The sequence below is a fragment of the Phlebotomus argentipes genome, unplaced genomic scaffold, assembly GCF_947086385.1.
Source record: "Phlebotomus argentipes unplaced genomic scaffold, Phlebotomus argentipes genome assembly contig_5, whole genome shotgun sequence".
Classification (NCBI taxonomy): Eukaryota; Metazoa; Arthropoda; class Insecta; order Diptera; family Psychodidae; genus Phlebotomus; species Phlebotomus argentipes.
The window spans coordinates 5,744,169-5,766,659 of record NW_026776165.1 but is presented as its reverse complement, the minus strand read 5'-3'; the positions used below and the strand labels follow the sequence as shown (position 1 = coordinate 5,766,659).

At 41.6% G+C, this 22,491-nt stretch overlaps 1 protein-coding gene across 1 annotated transcript in view; it reads left to right on the top strand.

Annotated features, from left to right (window-relative positions):
• The window catches only part of LOC132255874 (teneurin-m), a 115,787-nt gene that overhangs the window by 20,378 nt on the left and 72,918 nt on the right, over window positions 1–22,491 (top strand). The window contains exon 3 of the mRNA XM_059752045.1: window positions 11,090–11,432. Coding sequence (XP_059608028.1) covers window positions 11,090–11,432 — 343 coding nt within the window. The remainder of the gene's footprint in view (window positions 1–11,089; window positions 11,433–22,491) is intronic.

The window sequence follows — 22,491 nt, the reverse complement described above, 5'->3', positions numbered from 1 at the left end:
TGCTCCAACAGTGAATATTTCAGGGAAGTTTGTGCATTTCTCGACTTCTGGGGCGATGGACATTAAAGATTTACTTATCAGATTACCACTCAGTCATGGCACGAGGCAATATGCATCCTCTGCACGGCTCACAAATAATTCATACCCGAGATGTTGTGATATATTCTCAATCTTGTTCACATTCTCCCCGAATGGGCAAAAAGGGTGGTCATTGACCGTGCCCATAAATATATCAATAGGGGTGCGGGGCTGCACCTGAGTGTGGCCGTGGGTGTGTGGAATTCTCTAAAAAGAGCGTATCGCAGTAAAATGTCTTTCCCGTCCATATGCCATAAGGATAATTCGCCCACTCGATGGGGGAGATTCTCCGGTCGGAGACCGCATGAAATGGATTTTGGGGAGTCCAGTGGAGTGGCACTGAATGTTTTGGCGAGAGGTGGGAAAAGAGATGTGATTGATAGAAACGATAAATTAGGATTGAATATATCCTTTGGCTCCTTCACTGTCTGTTTTATTCACGCGACCACCACACCTGGATTCCTTTCTTCGACACTAACTTTGAAAGTGAAATTTCTAGGGGTTGATAAATTCTGAACCTCAGTTTTAGGCGAGGTTTTGATGATATTCTTTGAAAAGTCAAAATCGTCATTTTCAGGAGGGCAAATTGAAAATTTAGCATTAACATCGCTGCGAGATTGGTCAGATTCACCTGAAACACTTTTAAAATCGTTCATAAAAGAAATGTTTTTGGGAGAAAAAGCTTTTCAAAACTACATAGCACATAAACTATCAAATTTCAAGAATCAAAATAGAAAGAATCTCTCTTATTTTACCATTTCTGCTGTACTCAGACTTCCATAGTCAAACTTCTATTTGGTATTTGATGGCAGGCGTTGAATTTTCCGCGGCGCTTGAGTGTTAAAAATGCCACCACTTAATCCCATTGTCGCGCAACGGGATTAAAGTGGCGGGGTTTCGCTGCGCTCAACCAGATAGACTGTCAGAGTGATATTGAGTGGCGCGGAATGTGCGGAAGACATCAAATCTCACTAAGAGCGCAAAATGTGTAATGTTTAAGCATAAATAATGAGATTATTTACACATTCTCGGCGGATTCATCGTTATCCACGGTGCACAAATTGATTGTGAAGTGCGGAGCGGAGTGGTTGCGAATTGGATCCCCGCCCCGCTAATGCATTTCCCTCGTCGCGGCGCATCACGAGTGGGTGGCACGCAGAGGATTAGTGTGGCATGCTAATTTTGATATTGCCACTTAAACTGACTCGGCACGAGTACGCTCTAGTGCTTTCCCGCCGAGCTTTTGTGCTTTTCCGCTCTCACCGCCCGGGACACGGTGAAGGATAAAGAAAATATTTATTGAGCGAAATCCAGCGCTCACAGAGAACTGACCGTTTGTGGGTTGCAGAGGGCGAGCCAAGGGGGAAATAATATAGTCAGAAATGGTGTACAATTCTGAAGAAGTACAAGAAGGAAGTGGAAGTGTTCAAAAACTCACTGCCTCATGCCATCTACAAAGCTTCCAATTGTAATCTTTTCAGATCTCTTAGTGATCATTTTGAGGTTATGGTCGGAAAAAACGCTCAAAAAAGGGGGTTTATGTGAATATTTATAGAAATGTCGCATATAAACCTTAAGATATTTATTACAATTTGCGAATTATTGTGGTGTACAGATTAAGAGCATATAATCTCTCCCTTGGGGCGAGTATGGCTTCCTCTTCTCGGGCACCGCTTGTCGAGGAGCTTTAATGCTTTTAATGCTCAAGTGCTCTTTCACTATTGTGCACCACCCAAAGAAATTTCACTATAGCCGCAGTGGCATTTTGCATGACCGCCTGATGGAAAGTCACTGGCAAATATAGCCTTTGAGCACATGCCGAGAGGGATGATGGCGGATTGGGTGTATGCATAAGTAAGAAGTGGTTTTCCATCATCCTCATCAGGAGTGTCCTTGCTAAACTGCCGATCAGGACTGAACAGTCCTTCTAATGTGAGAGCATAAATCCGGATCTGCCCAGGACGAGAGTGTGGGGTGCTTTTGGCGTGTTCGCTGTCCGTAATTTTTGGGGTGTGGACATGAGAATAAAAGAGTCCGAGGGGCTGCGATGTATCTCAATCGGGGGTGTTTTGCGCGCCATGGGAGGAGGAAAAAAAAGAGATCACAGCACCGGGTGGTGCAGGAGAGGTGGCAAAAAAAGGGGATGCCCACAGTACATTCACCGAGTCCATCATTAATTTATCATGGCCTGACCGGGGGGTCGATGAATACCCTGACCGATTTGTTCGGGGCGAAATTACACAACGATGACGTTTCCCAGCTGCGAGTGCCGCCCAAGTGCGATATGGTCACTAAATTGAATAAAAATGTGATTTATTATTTCTGCTCCTGTGAGATTGAGCTGAAAAAGCGTCTCGCTGGGATGACGAAGGATGGCTCATGGGGTAATTATTTGAGAAATGAGTTAATTCACCCAGAGATGGGTGAATTTTGATTAACGAGCCAAATCATCATTACCGATCGGTGTGTTCTGTGCTCTGGGGGATGGTCAGAGGGGGTGAGAGGGTGAGAGAAGTGAGGCTAGGGATTCCACTGGTGCATGTTTGATAATTACAGTGACACAAACTGATAATTTGATGTTATTAAATGCCATTCAGCGCTTAACATGCACACTCATGTTGCAGTAATCGCTCATTACATCAAGCAAACGTGCACATTATCTCCTCTTTGTCTTCGAGATTGTCTGTCATTTCATCACTTTCTGCTCCACTTCACTCGCCAAACTTAAAAATACATTGATCCTCGATTCGTGCTTAATTCTAACTTTTACCACCACTTTGAGGCCTGTCATGTCGCTAAGCTGTCGTCAAAGGGTAGTTTATCAGGCACAGTCGCACTCTTCTTCGATCTAGGCCAGTGGCAACTCTGCCACGGGGTTTGGCAGGGTGGCAAGGTAAATACAAAACGACTATGTAATGCACAAATTGGTGCATTTCATGTGACTCCGCGATAAAAGTCGCGTGCCACGTTCCAATAAGACACTCCACAGCCCCGAACCTTAATCTTAATTTGAATCAGTGAAAAGAAGGGCTGGAAATGGGAACAACCCCCCAACCATTCATCTAATTAGTGTCACACATTGAAAATCACTGACAATTGTGATATTTTCTTCCTTCTTTTCCTCATTGCAATTAACCCCCTGAGAACTGCTTTGGGGGACTGCAAGCCAAAGATTGTCACCTAAAATGATGAGTTCCCGGGAAAAAAACCATTGGCTTCCACCCAATTGTGCACATCCCTTAAGTAGATGAAAGTCCCCTCATTTTCATTCCCCAAATAAACATTGGGCAATAAGATAAAATCAATTCGTAAGGAAATCGACATAGGAGAAAATCCTCCTCATTTGCTTCCCATTCACATTTCCCAATCAAATCGAAACGAGTTTGTCGTGGGCAAAATGGCTGGTAATGGAAATTCTGCAGCGCAAGGACATTCGCTTGGCATAATGCGGTCATTCCACCCTCAACTCCGACCCCGCCTTCATCAGCCTGATTGCATAAACTCCGTGATTGTGTAATGCTGTTTGCTTAGCGTAACACATGACTGCACCGGGGCTGGGATTCATCTTCGATTGTGTTTGATTTCACTGGGAAATCCATAGAGAGAGAGTGGTGTGGATTTTGGCAATTCAGGGGCGCAGTCACGAAGTCCAGGGACGCTCGTGACCAGGGGGAGTTCGATATCCACGCGCCACTTTAGACGAGCCACGGAGGGTGGGTAGGTGGTTTTAAAGAGGGCCACGTACACCGGAGCAAATTTATATCCTCTCTATTTCATGAATTTTCATACACTGATAGAGGGGAATTCTGAGAAAGTCAAGGTGAGAGTCAATATTTCATTAGGTTTAAAGGTGGGTCCGGAGCGAAAATCGGAGTCTATTGCACGTGAAAATGTTGAGAGAATGTGTTTTGGCTCCGCCTACACCCAAGCCCCGCCCACATTTTTCTCTTTATGCCCCGTTCCTGTGCTTATCATTGCAAAATCTGACTTGAATATGAATTAACAGCCAGCAATACACCTGAGTAACAGCTTTGTGACCATTTCCATTCGATCGAATGGATGGTACATAAATTTTATGGCATTTCCTATACTATCTCTCCCTGCCTTTCATTGGCCAAAAAGCATCGAAGTTCAAAGACACCGTGAAAAAGAGGTGAACCCATTAATAAATGAAGTCCATGCGGTGAAACCATCTCGATGATTTCCATCTGACTGAGCTTCATGAATTCAAATGAGGCGGTGGTGGAATTTTATCACAGCCCTCGGTTGGTGGGTGCCAAACACGGGGGTAGACTATCAAGGAGAGAGAGCAAATGGATTGTATTCCGGTCTTATTGCGACGTTATCAATTAGGATGGCAGCACAAGCGGAGATTAGGCGAATGTGCCAACAGCTTGCCTTTATAGTTTCGGGAGCACTTTATGGCTGGGGCGCTTCCTAATTGTGCAAAGAAAGGTGGCCCTGGGGGTCGCAAGGGTCGCAAACTATCCGTGGGTGGAATATGTTAATTCGCCGCCACCCACACTGCCAAATAGCACAACATAAACGCCGTGTGTGTCGTGTCAAACGACCCCTTGGCGTTTGGTGTTGAATTGCTTCACCCCCCGGGCGAAAGGTGACGAAGAGCGATGGTGGGGGAGGCCAGCTGGAGCGGAAGTGCTTGCACGCGGGGGTTGGAGATTGCTCACGAATGTCACTAAGGAAACCGCCAGTATCGAGATTGTCAAATTAATTGAATTAGGCGCACACATATGCTGTTGAGATTTTATTGTCGGGAAAGTATTGACTGGCCTATATAAGCAGGGTTTGGGGTATGTTGCACACCAGAGACCTCCTCAGCTTGCATGAGTCTCAAAAAACCCACCCCTTTCGTGGCACAAACCCCAGCTGTGAAGAGAGGCCTCAATGCTGGGAGGATTATAAATTAAATGTGCAAGTAATGAATTTAAATGAATTTTAAAAGCCTGCGAATCATCAATCAAGGTGAAAACTCAGGATTGGGAGTGACTCAGGAGCTGGGACACGTGATTCTTAATGGCAATCTTCAGTGCTTATGGTAATTAATTCAGCACCGCGCATCCGGGCTAATGGACGCCGAAAGGGTGGCATCGAGAGCGATTAGACAGATTCGCAATTAATTACCCGGCCATGCAGAGTGATGGTGAGAGCTTTTCCGCAAACTTGCCGTGAAAAGAAAAGAAGAAAAGCTCATGCCGCAAAGGTGCTTTTCTGAGCGCTGATGGGAAAACACACGTCTTTTCCTGTGATACGATCGTGTGAAGGATATATAAACAAATACGTAACTTCACGAAGGACGACCCCTCATTTTGGCCCTGGGAAAATTGCACACAAATACGCTCTTTTTTTTCCTCCCTCGGAATTATTGCGCGCTGGGAAAAAAAATGGAAAATTATTGCCACGAGCGCCCTCCACGAGCAATTAGCCATAATGGGACCAACAGATGCAATGAAAGGTGATAAAGTGGCTCAAGGACTTGCCCTGGCAACCTCCTGATGATTTACTCATGACCTCGCCAATTGTGGGAAAAAAGCCTCGCAAGATACACTTCCGCAACGTGACTCTGCGACGGTGAATTTTTCCTCCCGGGGCGGAAAAACCACATAGCTTCGAGTCAATACTGGGGAGCGAATCCCGCACTGAGCAAATTTTGCGTATTCAGCAGCAGAGTTGCAATTTTGACCAAATATTGTGCCGCCCAATACGGAACAGTCGGTAAATTTGTTCTCGCATTGCGTGTATTTACGGCAGGCTGGCTTTTGCAGAATGTTAAACAAGAATCAACTACATATATGATGTCCAGTGGTAATTGTAAAAGCTCAATTCAGTTTGCTGCACAATAATCAACTTTGTGGAAAGTGTGTCTTTTCAGGGGAATTAATTCATTACATCTATCAGCATTTGTAATTAAACTCAAAATATTTATTTTCAGAATTGCTTTCATACATTTCAACGAGGAAATCCATTAAGTGATTTCATATATTTGAATAAAAATTTGCGTAGAAGTTCCGATTGTAATTCCCAAAGTCAATTTTGTCCCTGTGAGTTTTTTGAGTATTTTTATTAAGATTTTGATTCAAAATTCAAATATTAGATTTTTAGCTAGTAATTTTCCCCTCGAGAAAATTCTATAATTTATGAATTATCAATATTCAAAATTCTCTCTAAAAATGCCAAGAAGCAATTTGTGTATTTTTCAGATCATTTTGGGAAGTTGAAAATCAAGCCTGGAAATCTCAAATGTCCTTCTTTTTCTACTTGATGGATTTTCCTCTCGATTGTGCCTAGAATTTCCCACCAGGAAAAAATGTCCAATGATGGATTTCTGGGCAAAAGAGTCCGGCGAGGCGAATTTTCGGAAATGGAGCAAAAGGAGAACCGTTTGGGACACTTTTTCGTCCTGACTTTGCGGGGGGAGGAAAATTGAATTTTATACCGTGAGGGCGACCCGATAAAATATGGAGGTAACTCATGAGAAATATTCCATCTCAATGGCACTCGCCCATTTGACATCTGACCTTCTCCCCTTATTTGAGCAATGATTGCTTTGTGGCGCGAGTGTGGTGAAAATTTATGGATTCGATTTGAATTTATATACAAAATAATTTTTTCTCATTCTCCCTCGGCAGCTCAACAATAACAAATGGATCGAATTTCTCCGGCATTTTTTGATGTGTTGGGGGGATGAGAGGGAGAGGGGTTGGTGTGGGTGGCGAGCGCGCACACCACCCAGATTTATGTCAATTCACATTTTTAAGCATTTGCGCGCAGTGGGGAAAATCCTGGGCATGTAATTTTTCCTATATTTACTCAAACCCCGTCCGGATCTCACTGCAAAACTCTTCGACACGCCTCGAGAGTCGTGAATAGAAAAATTGATATTGTGACAAGGGTTGAAATGTGCATTTTGTTACCCTCAGCACAGCCAGCATACATTTACAATTTCATCTACACCCTCCCCCCGCGCGCAGTTTTCACATCCCCCCGCGGCCCTGACATTTCCGTGGCGAAATTTCATATTTTTCCTATTTTTTCCCTACTCTGCCACACAACTTTTGAAATCCACCATCATATTTTTATATTCATTGATATGTTGTGCTCTTTTTTTTAGCCCAGCCACACACAAACACGGCAAAAATGCAAAAGTGTGTGCGGCTGTTTTTTTTGCCAAGAGGTGACAAATGATAACAAATAAATTTGCATCTCCTCAACACAAAATTGAACCCCATGTGAATTTTGTGTGCCTCCAATTTTCGACCGGAGCGAGGAGTGAATTTGAGGGCGGGAAAACCCATTTTAGGCGCGAAAATTGAATCTCCCCAAAAAGCCTCCCCATAAACTATCAATCAGCCCAAAAGGAGGGAAACTCTTCCCAGGAGGATTGATAGAATTCTCCGAAGAAGTGTGCTGGATTAGCAGGTGTGCGCGTTCAATACAAAAAGCTATAAAGGAAAAGAGTTGTGTTGATATTTCTCAGCTAGAATTTCGTGGATTTTCCTGCAACATCTCTAATAGACACATTCCAACGTCATAAAATTGCCTCTGAAGGACAAAGTGGTGAGCAGAAAGTTTGCCATTGACTGTGTGGAAGTGCGTTTTCCCAGACGTGAAATTATGGGAAAGATGAAGACGCTGGGCGTCAATTTGTCTGGCTTGGATTGACTCACGGCGGAATCTTATGTCGACCATGATGACATAGAAGCCATGTCTGGGCTGCTGTTATTAAACAATTTATATGCAAGCCAAACTATTGCTAAACTTTGGGACTTCTTCTGCCGCCCTTCGGCCTCAATATTATCATAGGAGGGTGAAATATGGTGTTGTGTGTGAGTTATCTTGCATCTTTCGCCTTTGTCTGTCGCATTATTATGGTTTGCAGCGACAAAAGTTCGAGTTTAGAAAGTTTCCTTGCAAAAAGCACCAGGCTAGAATTTCCATCCAGAGAATGACTTAATTGGGGGAAAAGCAGGAGTTTGGCTGGTTGGCGGAGGGAGGTTTGAAAATGCCACGATTATATAATTAGTTAACATCACAGAGAGGTATATTTATGCCAATACACATTAATAAATAAATATTATTGGGTATTTTATTTCTCATTGATCCACGTTTCAATATGTTTATTGATGAGGAATTCAATAAACAACAAAAATATTGCTGTAAAAATGAGAAAATTGCTTTTGAAGAGAATTATTCAGTGACACAAAATTTGCAAAGGATTCAACAATAAATGTTATGGTGATATTTTAAATCAATGGCATATCATGAATAATGAAATATGCACTCAATAAACAGTGGGAATTTATTATCTCATTTAATGATTTGCTTTTATTTCATAGACACTTTCCCAAAATACTATTAAATGCACCCAAAATGAAGATATCACTTGTCTTCCTGTCCATTGGAATGGCTGACAAATGAGGTCTGAAGCTGGTTGTTTGCGATCAGGGAAAATTAAAGCACTCAACTTCTGACGAGCTCTCTCTTCTTTTCCACCCGCTCGGAGATTTATTCATTAGCACTCTCGGGGGTTGCACGGCTAAAGATGAAATGATAGAGCTCGGCCATAAGTGGGCTGCTGCAAGGGTGGCTCGTGGGGAAACTTTGCAATTTCCCCCATTGAAATTTAATTAAACAAACACCCACACTTGACGTCGACGTCCCAGTTTTCCAGCTTAATGGGAAATGTTTCATTTTGGAGCACTTTTGCCCACTTTTTTTCCATGCGATGCTTTCATTTTTGCTTTCACCTCAAATCGGATTTTTATCACTTCTCCAACTCACACTCAATTGCAATGTCTCTCCTGGCTTAATTTGATCATTTTAACTATCAAATAATTGCCACGATTAATTAGTCCTTCAATCTGATGTCAAGCCAGTGAAATTTAATCATGTGTCTTTTGATAAACCATGTGAAATGAGTGTAATTTTTTTTTGGCAAAGACTCTGTTTTGACAAACATTGCGAGGAACTTTGTGGAAAACTCGCGACATGATTTTGGGTAATTGAGTTTCTGACATCGTCGATTGGGGGTGGGTGTGCTTGCCAGAAATATTTTGCAACCCCTTGAAATGCTGTGGTGAAATTTCTCCTCCAGATTTCCATATCGAACACACATGCTAATGTGTGGAATATTAAATTCTCCAATATGCAGCGCGGCATGTCAAGCGGGAAATGAGTGAAAAACTCTCTGTAGCGCACTTTAAAGGGGCGGGAATGTGCGACGCTGGGGTGCTTTTTGATGAATTTCCACGTGAAAGAGTCAGATGAGGAAATTTTGGGACTATGTATTATCACAGGCTAATTGCAAAGGTGTTTGCAATCAATGTGATTGAGCGATGATTCAGTGACAGCATCGCTTGCCTGCGAACGTCCAACAATTGTCCAGAATTGTTAATTTTGCCTTTGACATGAGCATCATTGGATAAAGGAAACAAGCTAATCGACGAAACGATGTGGAAACATTTGAGCAATTTGCTTAGATATTGTTCTGTATTTCATTCATTTCATACACTCAGCAATTGGATTGCTCCCCATGAGTGAATGGGGGCGTGGGGGAAAGAGGGAAAAGTTTCCCCCGAAACTTATTGTTGTCTAGTTGATGGTATGAGTCGCATGGAGAATATTATTCCGGCAAATATGTAACGTACAATGGCGCATTCAGCAATTTTCCACAACTTTGTCTATCCCGACGAAATGCGAAAACTCATTCCCACCCGAGATCGGAAAGTGTTTGGATGTGCGAGAATCCATGTGCAGATGGTGTACATGGCGATGGGCATACAACTTTCCAAGCATTTTCCACATTCCGACCCATACCAAGTGCCGAAATGTGGAGCAGAGGCACAAAGAGCGCCTCTCACGTCACTCATCAGGGAAAATTTCACGGAGAACCGACAAGAATTGTAACGCTTTTCCTGTGAAAAGTCAGCATCATTTGGCGACACATTTGATGAGACATTTTGATTATTTCAAACAGAAAAAATACTTAAATAGTCATAATTTTGACTCAGTTTAAATCAAAAACAACACAAATTTCTTTTAAATGTGTTATAGTAATTTAAAGTTAACATGGTTCACTTTGAGTGGGAATTTGATACGTAATTTAATACTCAGGAGAAACGCTTAAAGTAGTTAATTGATCAAAATCATGTATAAATATCCTTTGTCATTTCGCATAGAATCACACGGAAATAATACATTTTCTCTACTCAATATTTGTCAGTCCTCAAATGCCCGCGAGAAATCCCTTTCCGGCTTGTCTCAGCCCAAAATCACACCCTATGTGAGCTTTCCTGCATTCCAAATTCACCCTGTCACTCTTCACGCGGCGAAGGGCAGAAAAAGTCTCAACGTGGCATGAAATATGACGTGCAATCACTTTTCGCAAGCATAAGAAAATTAAAATAGTCACTGGAGGGCGTGCGGAAAAAGCTCACACGCCTGTATCGTGAGGTATGACGTTCGTGCTTGGGCAGAGTGTCACACTCCAAGACTGTCCCTTGGCCCTGATGGCAAAAAAGCCATCGCAGGCTCACAGCGAGTGTCAGTTCCTTCGGGCGCTGGATATTTATGCAGAGCTGGTCCGTTTTGACAGCACAACGTGCGACTTCCGCCCGAGCTGGACGGCATCCGGTGGCGTTTTTCGGAGCTCCTCTGCCGCCCCCGGCCATTCTGCTGATGATGTCACATTGTCAGACTCGGTATTCCCAACCATTCGCCATTCACCACTGGGCGTTCGCCTCCTCCCGATGCGATTGAAGAGATGAATAGATTAGGAGGAAATTTGAGAAAGTCCGTTGCGAAATTTTTCAAATTCAACATTACTTCTGCACTTGACAGTCCTTGTAAATGTCACTCAACTGCCACGAGCAGCAGAAAAAGCATGGCGCTTTGTGCGAAACCTTGAGTAAACTTTGAGCGAAACTTTCGAATCTTCTGCCCGGAAACACATCCTTTTGTGTGTGTTTGTGTGTGTGTGTGTGTGTGGGAAAAGCTCTCAGCCCACCCACAGTGTAAAGATTCTTCTCGGTCCGAGGAGGAGAGCAATTGCGAATGGATATTGTGTGCAGGCAAGTGTCAGACGTTCAGAAATCGCTTCCGGGCGACAGTGTATTTTTATCCCTCTCGTACGATGTGACACATCAATGAATACTTCGCCCAGTGCATGTGCCGGGCGCTTAATTGCCTCCTCTCGAGGGGCGTCTGTCTCGCCAAGAATTATGATCCCCCAGAGTCGCCCACTCACGCGCCAATTTGAATGGACGTCTGATTTATTCGTCGGGCGAGTCAATATTCCCGGGAAAAATGGCCAGCTTCCGAGTGCTGTGGGGAAAGGGGTGGGAAAATGGGGTTGTTTAGTCAGTGGGCAGCAATACAGCATTATAAATACAAACATATTATATTCAGGGCATTTTCTAGTGGAAAAATGAACAAACTGAATGATTTTCTAAGGTTTCTCTTCCTCTCGGTGTTCTGTGGAAAATATGCACTATCACAAAATTCATATATAACACAGACTTTTCCTCTTCAATGACAAATGCCATTAATGCGCGCAAGATGTAAAGTTTCCACTCTCAAAATGTGCCTCATAAAAAGAAACTACATCCCTTTTGAGCTCTTTGCGAAAGTTCTCTAGAGTACAGAGAAATCTCTATAATTCAGCACTTTTCCTCATTAACGCCTACATACTCTCACTCTCATGTAGGCTCGTCGGCACTTGAAAGTTTTAATCAACCCAAATTTTGCCACCCACCCTTGTTCTCTTTCCCGGAATTAATGCGTCTCGTGTGAATCTCCTTCTGGATGGGGCGCGTTATTCATGAGGAGGGATAAAAATCCACTTCTTTGTCGGGCGCTGAAGAGTGTGTAAGGCGAAGTGGAGGATGAAAAGCGTGGAAAACAAATGCGATAGTCAACTATAAAAAGACAGTGTGTGTGTGTGTGTGTATTTGTGTGTAATGTCATCAAAATGTGCGACGAGGAAATTTTTGCTCACAAAATATCTCACGTAGCATCTATAAAAAAAACTGCGACGCGCCTTTGTGCTTTCACAGCATCAGTGAAAGAGATGGATTTTCCAGTGTGTCTCTCAGTGGAGCCGACGGGATTTTCACATTGTCTCAAGAGATTGTCATTCTGTCACAATGGCGGCGCGGTGCTCCGAGGCCGTGGCGGAAATTAATTAGTATATGGAGTAGTTGTGGCGGCTGAAGCGTGAAAAATCTCGCGCGCCACCCAAAGCCGCCCACTTCCTGCCCACCGTCGTTGTATGATTTTTTTTCTTCCCCGCGTGGAAAAGTCACGTTCGCGCGTGGATGCTGGAAATCGAGAGGAATCCGCACAAGAAATCTGCCTTGTGAAAAATGCAATAATTAAATCTCTCTCGCCTCTTGAGAATGTCTTGTCTGTCGCACGAGGTTTTTCCCAAGATTTTCCTCTGTCGGCTAATTTTAGTTCTGTCACTGACTTCGTTAGGGCTTCTTTTTCTCCTTTCCCTCCTCAGTGCGGCGCTAAGAAAGTGCCAAAGACGAGGTGGCCTTAGATGTAATCTGCAGCTTGTGAATGTAAATTCCAACAGCCAGTGATGATGGAGTGCGTAAAAAGTGTCCTGCATGAATTCATGCCATGCTATTTTGGACAGAAAAATCCCAGTGAGCAGAAAATGCCAAGATATCAACGTTGAGATTAAAAAAAAAGCTAATTTTTTTAGCTTTCTTTCGCTAAGAACTCAGCAATTCGATCAAAGTACTTATACGCACTTGAATGCACAGATGTCGCATTATGTAAAATCATGCAATTTCAATAATATACTTCGTGATAGCAACACTCAATTACTCTCAAAATTGAGAGAAATTCATGCAAAATTTGAAAAGTTACTTTAAAAAAAAATTGATGAAAAATTAGCTAACTGAAGCAAACTTGAAATTGCTGACTTTGTAACGCTATTGAGTTTCCATTTCAATACTTCGGCTGAGCACCTTTTATCCGAGAGCTGCTAAAATTTTAGCTCAGTCACCTTAAGTCATTTTTTAGCTAAAATAACTGCTCTTTTTTAGCTCTATTGGCTCGCTCGGACACACATGTGTTGCTATTTAAATTCAAATTCAAATCAGCGTCAAATGTCAGTTGATTGCCAATAATAAATGTGGGGATTAAGCTGCATCCCTCGGGATCGATTGAAGGCTTAGCACAGCCAGTGATTCCACTGACTTTCCATGCAAATTGACCGTCTGTCGAGATTTTGCCATGGGCAAAAAGGGGCGCAGATGTTGCAATATCTTCCACACAATTTTCCACATGAAGGAAATCGCTGGTCACTCGGCGATTGACTGTCGGGGATTTTTAATTAGTCATGTGAATGAAGCAGATGCCAATTTCCATGGAAACTCGAACACGTTTCAGCATTGCAATATCTTGAGACAAGTGTTTTTCATAGATTCTCCGTGTGTTTGCTGGCAAACGAGAATGTCGCCCAATTTATGTTGGCCGTGAATCATCTTCTCCCACGGATATTTTTCTCTTGCACAGAATATATGCGGGGCGATGTTCCTATTTCCCACCCCCACACCCCCACAAGTGAAGAACTATTTGCGTTTAATGGACTTTTTTTGTGTGTGTTCTCACAATGGCGCTCCTAACATTTTTGCCCGGACAAACAAGAAAAGTTGCAGCTGAGTGCAATTTCCACCGAATTTTCTCGCCCTTCGCTTCCAGAAAAATTTCCCGCGCGAAACTTTTCCTCATGCACTAGAAATCTCTTCAGTTCATCACTGTTGCTGTTAATAAATCTCTTGTTTTTTTCACTCTCTCTCTCACAGAAGTAGGAAAAACTTTTTCAAGCATAATTTCTGGGTGGAAATCTTTGGGAAAAATTAGCTGAAATATTTTTATTGAGCATTGCAGACATTCTTCTTCATTATGGAATATTTTTGCTGCACACGCAGAGTCGCGTTGAATTTTCTTTTTAATAAATCTATCCATTTGAGCCCAATAAAATTGTACCAACTCGATAAAGATTCCCACGTCGTCGGTGGATAAACTACGAGCACCCCCAACCCTTCTGGCGTGTCTCTTGTATGTGGAGCACCACTTTGTGTGTCGTATTTCACCCCAGCGGGACTCAGACAGCCCTGGGCAAAAAAAGAACTTCCCTGGCTGGTTCGTATACAAATAGCCGCCGAGATTTACACACGCATGAAAATTTATATCGGCGATTTTTCACGGCAAACAAACAACCATCTGTACACTGTCCTAAGTATATAGGCGAGGGTGACGCTCTCACAGACAGGAAAAAAGAGTCGCAGCACGATTCTCTCAGTCCACGGGGTGATTTTTAGTGGGCTTCCTAGTTAAGAACTGCAATTGAGGTGGAATTGGGTGGAATTATGTGAATTCTCTCCAAGGGGTTGCTAATATAGATTTTGACTGCTAAAGATTTGTTTATGAGACCTTAGAAAAACGGAAAATATGTTAAAAATAAAAGTGCGGGATTTAGTGATAAAAGACTGGAAAATCAAGGTGAAAAAAATATATTAAATAAAAGGTCAAAAAGCTTCTTCGACAGAAGTTTTAGGTCTAAAGTTTGGAAAAATCCTGTGTTAAATACATAAATTAGGAGAATATTTTGTGTACTGATACTTATACTTATACTAAAGTTTAAAAATGTGTCTCTTGTGAGAACAACAGTGAAATCACCTTTTGAAACGGAATAAAAAATGCATTTTTGATACACTATAAATGAACCGAAGATTCACGAAGAAGGAAGCGTTCTTTTGGAAGTGACACTGCAACTCCAATCTTAGCAACCCCTTCGACATATTCTGAAAAACATTGACCATTTCTGTCTCCTATCACAATTCATCAATAAATGCTTTTGAGGATTATTATTGCAATTTGATACAATTCAAAAATCTAGCTTTCATACTCACTGAATAGTATTTAGTTATTGGTAACATTTTGCTCTCTATTGTAATGATGATCATGAAAGGAAAGTGAGAAGCTTTGTCTGGCTACAAAGCCAAAATGTGTAATTATATTCAGTGGTAAATACAGCTTGAAGGCGCATTTATGTATGCAAATTTCGCTTCTGTGAGGTTAATATCTCACCATAGCTTGACACCCTAATTTTTAATTCATCCACCTTCCTTACACCCGAATTATCATGAAAATCTCCCCCGAATAACGACCACCTCTTCCTTCAGTCCATAAATAATTCCATCACGAATTTTTTCGGCATGCTTAATTGGCGGAAACGTTAATGGGAAAATGAGAAAAGGGTGTTTTCCGTAGAAATCTCGTATGCAGATAATTTCACCTTGATTCCATATGAGTTCCTCTGCCAGGGCGAAAGTGTCAATGGAGGAAATAATTCAGAGATGATCCAGTGGAGCATTTGGCATTGTTATCAGTGAGCGAATTATTAAACTTTTGCCGAAAGGGATTGCACAAATTTTCGCTTCATGTATGGAAAATGGAGTGAAAATTTAACTCTATCAAACTGTCCTGTTCACTGTTATGCAGTTTTAATGTGCAAAGTTTTTCAATTAAAACCAAACTCATATTTTGCATGTCGCGTATTTACTTTTCAGCTAAAAGTATGGATTATGCGAACAAAACTCTCAATTTTCTCTTCATATTGAATTTCAACTCTGGGAAATAATATCTAATATCTGATCATTTACACTATTTTCCTGTGTGAAATTGAAATTAAAAAATTCTACAATACAAAAGAAGTAAACTTTTTTACTCTAAGGGCCATTGGAAATGGTCTATTTTATAGTATTTCACTGCGTGGCGATATTTACGATGCGCAATTTGCTGAGTTGGTGAATTTGAAGCAAATATTTCATGCTCGAAAAGCTCTAAATTACACCAGAATAAACATAAAATATTGACACATTATTGCTTACTAGTGGCACAATGGAAAAACACTCTCGCACAGCTGAAAAAAAACAATTAATCTCCATGGATAGTTTTGAAAAAAAAAAAAAAGAATTTTCGCCACTCGTGAAATTCACTTTTCTCTCTTCACTGTTTGCAATCAATGAAATTGAACAGTGCGATAGCGAAAAAAAAATCCCACAAGAATTACGGAGTGATTTTCTTAGGGCCATTTCCAGGGGGCGACTCACCCCCAGGAGCATTGGGGCAATTTTGTCATGTGAAAATCATAAATTTAAATGACAATCACAATTTTTCAGTGTCTATAAAAATGACAAGCGCCAACGCGATAACATCGATTGATGATAATTTACGAGAAAAGAGGGTGGCTGTTCAACCCTTCACGCAAAACACACATTCACCCGTCTTCGCCGAATTGTGGTAAACACACCCTCGGACGCGTTTTTTTTGTGCTTTCTCTCTCTCCTCAAGACAGAGACTCCCTAATCACGGGGGTGGACTCGGGGCACATTAAATTGTCACGGTGGTCGGAGGGAGGCGAGCGTGAGGAGAATCTATTAAGGAAAGTGTTAAGTAGCAGAATGGCTCGGGGAATTGGGCGAGAGTGTGTCCAAGAAGTCCTGAAGGGAGACAGAAACTGCCTCAAAATATTATATCACGAATGGTTATTACAAACGAGGGGCGGACAAGTGTAGAATTGCTGCGCAGATTAATCTATTCGAAGACTTAACTCGCGATTTGAAACCATTAATTTTGTGATTATCCAAACATTTCTTGATTTTTCGTGATTTACATCTAAATTTTGATTCATTTTTGACGAATTTCGCCTTAGAGAAATACAATTGGAACTTCTTTGTGCCTTTCAAGCTTGATTTTCTGATCAAATGATCGTCATTCCGGTCGTATATATTCAAATTTTGATTGTTTTGCAATAAACCGTGGAAAATAATCATTTTTTAGTTATTTCTATTCATTTTTTGATTACTTGATTGACACGCTTTGTGTCTTTGTCACTCGTTCAACACTTTGGTTCTGCCTTTTGTCAATTATCCACCCCTGAGACTCTGCAAAGACACACAAAGATCTTTCAGCAACTCGATGCCAGCTAATGATGATGGTTGGGAGGTTTTTTGTGCCGCGTCGTGCGTTTTACACGACTTGAGTAAATATTTGGTGAGAGCCTGCATCGGGGCTTCAGCTTCCCTTCCGCCCCGTGAAATCGATCCGGATTCTTGCGGATAGTTTACTTAGGCATGGTCTCGAGGAGGGAATGCAGAGGACACTCTCCAGGGCGACCAATTGCCATGAGATTCACTCGGGCGTGACTTGGTGAAGGAGGAAAAACTTCCCAGTGTGTTTGTCTTTCTGGGATTAAGATGAGAATGTCGCCGAAGCCAAAATTCACGGGGCTGTAGGAATTGTCTTTTAATTGCCCTGCGGGATCAGAGAGCGACATTCTCACTGGCCGAAACCCGTGTCTTCGTCGAGTCACTGAAGCAATGAGCAAATTAAATATTAGAGCAATTTTTTCTCCAGCAAAATTGGCTCAAGCTTCGAGGGATATTTGTCTTTCCCGGCAGAAATTGTGCGGTGCAATCCGAGAAATTTCTGGGTCATCCTTCTCTGACTGCCCCAAAGCCACTCTTGGAATGCAGTTGTGGGATTAAATGGGCCACGGAGATGACTTTTCATTGGGGATGAAATTTTCATGGCAATGTGATACAAATTTAATTTTAATCCGTTCAAATTTCGCGAGAGCGAAAAGAGCGCCGCCTGGAGTCTTGGATCCTGAAAAGGAAAGAAAGAAAGGCCTTTCGTGGTCGCGAGGGTGCAATGCAGGCCGTATTTATCCCATTAGTTGGTGAAAAGTCTGCGGCACAGAGACTGCATAAAATATGAACGATTGCTCACGATGCATAAATCAGAGTTTTCGGGGTTGTGCGGAAAAGAAACAGTGAGAGAAAATTTCATTGTCATAAATCACCAGCGAGACTCACAATATGTGGTGAATGCGTTTATTTCGCATTTCATACACCACACATTTATTAGATGGATATTTTTGGTGTGCTGAAAAGAGGGGGAAAGAGGAAGAACATTTGGGGGCGACACAAAATGTCTAAGAACTTGTGGAAATTTCCATTTTAACATGACACACTGAAATATGGTCACATTGTGAGGCATTAGCCCGAAGGAGGGATAAACTGAGGGAGGAAAAGGCTCTTTGTGCACAAATGCACTCCGTCAAAAATGGTTAACAATTCCTAGAGAAATTCTGTGTGTGTGCGTTTGTGTAAAAGGTGCAATTCTGAGGAAACGTCTTATAAAAATATGGAAAAATAGCATGTTTTCTGTACAAAAGATTATCAAATTTCAAGAGAAACTGTCTTGTTCTCTATTTATTTTCTATACTATAAAATTACAGTCCATTTTCAGCACATAAACTAAACAAATGGATGGAAAATATGAGATATTGATACTTAAAGTGCTGCCAGAAGCTTTAATTCATATTGAAATTAATATTGAATTGACTACATTTCATGGTCATAATTAATATTTGGTGATTTTTCCACTTGGTAGAATTCAATATTTATCATAAACTCAACTCATGTCAATGAAAATACATGAACGAGAAGTTTAATTTAAGCACTCAATTATATTTAAATGAAAAATTGTGGAATGAAAATATGTATCACCAAAATTTCTGATATCAAAAAAAATTGCCGAGGAATTCAAGTCAGCAAAATGATTTGGATGTTATGCAGCCACAAATTAAGTGCTCTTTGTGCAGTTTTATGAAGTATTTTTGTTGAATGTAATCTCACGTCAACTCGTTGTTTACCACCAGAGTTTATTGCTTTTTTTTTAATCAAATATCATGCGCATTTTTCATATCAATTCAATGAGTTTTGAGCGCTTTTATCTATATAAATTCGGAGAGTGACTCGTTGATGCTTAAGATGGCAAATTCATTTGCTGCGATTCAGCAAATTGACTGTCTCTCGTGGTTGAGAACAAAAGCCCCAATCGAGACACCCTCTCGAGGCTCCCTGGCAGTCTCCTGGTGAGAGTGGCAGCCAAGAGGGCGTCTCGAGGGCGCACAAGGGCCCCTGACAGTGTCTGGGAAAACCCTGCACTTGTGCTATATTAATTTCCCACCCGCGCGCGCGTTCTGTGCGCCGGATTGATCGAAAAGGGGTTGAAAGGCAATTTTAATTCATGACTAAGGATTGCTTCTGCTGGTTGACTGTTACAATTAATTGTGCACCATCATTTTCCAACTTGCTGAATCGTCGACAGTGCGTGCGTTGCAGGATCTCCGCGTGTGTATCGAACAAACTTGCGCGCCTTTCTGTGTCATTCAGCCAGAAGAGGGTGGAAATTTCCAATTTAAAACCAACCGAAACTAATTAATTTGCCGGGAATCGAACTCGCGATCGTGTGTGTGTGTGTTTGAAATTCTCCCGATGCGTGTATCGAATGGGGTTTTTCCAGGGGTGGCGAAAAAGATATTTCAATTTCCTAATCTATTCGACATGCACCGTATGCAATCGATAAAGAGGCCCTCAAAACTCCTGAACGAGGATTTTTTTTTTCAACTTTCACCCAATGAGTGGCAAACTTTGCTATCATTCAGCGAATTGTGAGAAACATGAGTGAATAAATAAATTTAATTGGAGTGAAATCTCGCCAATTAAAATTTTATGAATTGAAAATAGGAAATCAATTGAATTCATTGTGCATTCGACAAACTCCTTTTTCGCTGGAGTTTTCCGCAAACTGGCTGAAGTTTCAACTCAGCACACACAGACAGTTTCCTCCTAATCCATTTAGTTTGTGGGCTGACAAAGCATCCCAGAAAACTGAGCGATGAGGATGTGAGTGATGGCAATTGCGAGAATCGCACCCTTTTCTGTGACATCTGCTCATGAATTGCCGCAGGAATTAATTTAATAACTCTCCCAAGCCAATGATTATCATCAGCAAAAGAGTTTGCCAAACAAATCCCCAAAATCCCGCGCATCTTCGCATATATGCAATGAGGTGTGGATAAGTAATTTTCCATGTATGCGCCAATGCGAATATCCGAGGGATGAAGTGTGCGGGGTTGCGATAGACGGGGCAATTTAATTAAAATATTATTGTAGCACATACACAACAATTTCGCCCTGTGCGCACAATTAACTTGCTCCTCTCTGTGTCCGAAAATGCAAAATTAAATCTAATTAAAATCCCAACCAGCATAAAAGCTATCAAAACCACTGCATAATCCATCCTCAACTCTCACCTTCGCCGGGAATATCTGGAGCCATTAGAGAGCCTCGCATTCCAGCTCCTCTTCTCGCCTCGCTTTGGCGCAGGGAAGAGACATTTAATATTTAATTGATGATACCACGGAATATCGCTACACATTTTCATGAGATTCTGCAGGGAATTCTGGCACAGAGTGTTCTGCCAAGCAGATGATCCGACCAGCGAGAGTGATTTTTGATGGAATACGCTTTAATATAATGGCTTCTGGGGTGGCTTAAGTGACACAAAAATACTTAGAGATAAATTGAAGAGTTGTTTTCAATAGAATTGTCTCAAATATTCACCAATTTTTTTTATTAATCTTAGTGGTCTCATTGAAATATATAATTTTATTGAATAAAAATATTCAAGAAAGAGATAAAATATTCAATATTTAGATTTTGACAAGGATTTTGACTGAAATGTCCCGAATATATTTAAAAACAAATCCATACAATATTCAAATATTTAATTTGGTTATTCACAAAATAATTGTAATATTCAGAAACATCATTCCAACAAAGGATTAAAGAATTTGCCATGAATTAATTATTTACTTTTCTTCTTTTCAGGTATGTTAAGCAACCCCTGAAGATCTGCATCGCAATTTAGAGGCGAGATAGTGAGTAAAAGCATAGCTTTTCCGCCACGTAGAAACTCTCCATAGACAATCTCTGTTTGCCAAGCACACACCCTTTCAGTCCCCCTCTGGATTGCTACCCCCAACTTGAGCATTTTGATTCTTCTCAGCTGATGCAGAAATAGTGTAAAGCGATATTTGGCAGAGTGGCAAACATTTTCATGGGTGTCTCATGACTCTGTTTTTCGCTTTCCCGCGCTCTTCGCCAAAGTGTATATCCAATTTATGCCACTGTTTTTTTCTTCTCATGCCCCAACATTCCACCATCTCTCACTCTCTCTCTCACTCTATGGCAAAAGCCATGGATATTGTTTTTCATCGGTAGAGCAGAAGGCATAAAACGCACAACATAAAATATATTTTTTTATTGCGCGCGTTCTGTTTTGCCACGAATTTGTCTTCATGTGTTCGCCTATTTCGCGAATTTCAACCCTCCGTTGGGAGGATCTTTTTTCCTTGAGTGCCAGGCTTTCTCTCTTTTTTTTGCTCGAGTGGCAACAGAGAAAAAATTGGCGGCATAAGGCAGCATCTGGATTATTAAATTGTTTCAATCCTTCGGTCTCACCTTGCTTTTTGGGTGGTGTATGTGTGTGTGTGTGTGTGTGTGAGGGAGGAAGAGGGTGGCTGAGAGACAGACAATTATCAAAAGTGGAAGCCATGGACTCTGTGGGGAATTTTCTGTGAGAAACTGTTGGCACTCTTGTAAATATTTGTCATGACAGTGAAAATCTGTCCCTGAAGACGCAATAAAAGAAGCTTTTCTTCACGACACAATATTTTTTCCCATGAAAAGATTGACTCCTGCAGACAATCTCTTGCTTCACTCACTTTTTGGACAATTGCGCCTGTAATTTGGGAGAAAAGAGTTTTAATAACTGCCAACGGTTGTCAATTTAAAATTAAATTTGACAGGATATTTTTAATTTACCTCTTCGGCGCTCATAAATTTTCCGACTGCGGAAAAATTGCGGGCGATGAAGAGGGAGGAAATTCCCGCTAAAACAGGCCGGAAGGTGAGATGCATTAGCCGCGGGGATTGAGGAATCTCTCCTCAACACTGCAGCCGAGCTCATCTCCGTGTCATTGGTGTGAATTATAGCGAAATTGCTGCTATTATTATTATTTCAAGATACACCGTGTTGTCTTGAAGCTGTTAAAATAATAAATGGCCTAGAGGAATACGGTGTCTCTCGCTCGAATGAGGGCGCACCAGGAATATAATGTCACTGACGAAGTATTTATTGCCACCCTTCTAAGCGCCTCGCCACCCCCACGATTATGGCGCATTCTCGACCTGATGACGCAGGTGAGAGATCACAGTGTCTGCCGAGGAGGCTTCTTAAGCTGCTCAGCAAACAGAACAAAGATTTCCACTCTATTTTCCATACACTCCACGAAGATGTGTAAAGGCAAAAAATGCAAATCAAGCGAAAATATCAGCCAGAGAAGTTTTTCTTTTGCAAAGAAAAACACTCACCGAATTGTAATTATTTCTCAAAATCCTTGGGCTTAAGTGATTCTTTGCTTTTTTAGCGATACTCTCGTGGATATTGAACATCTTCGCA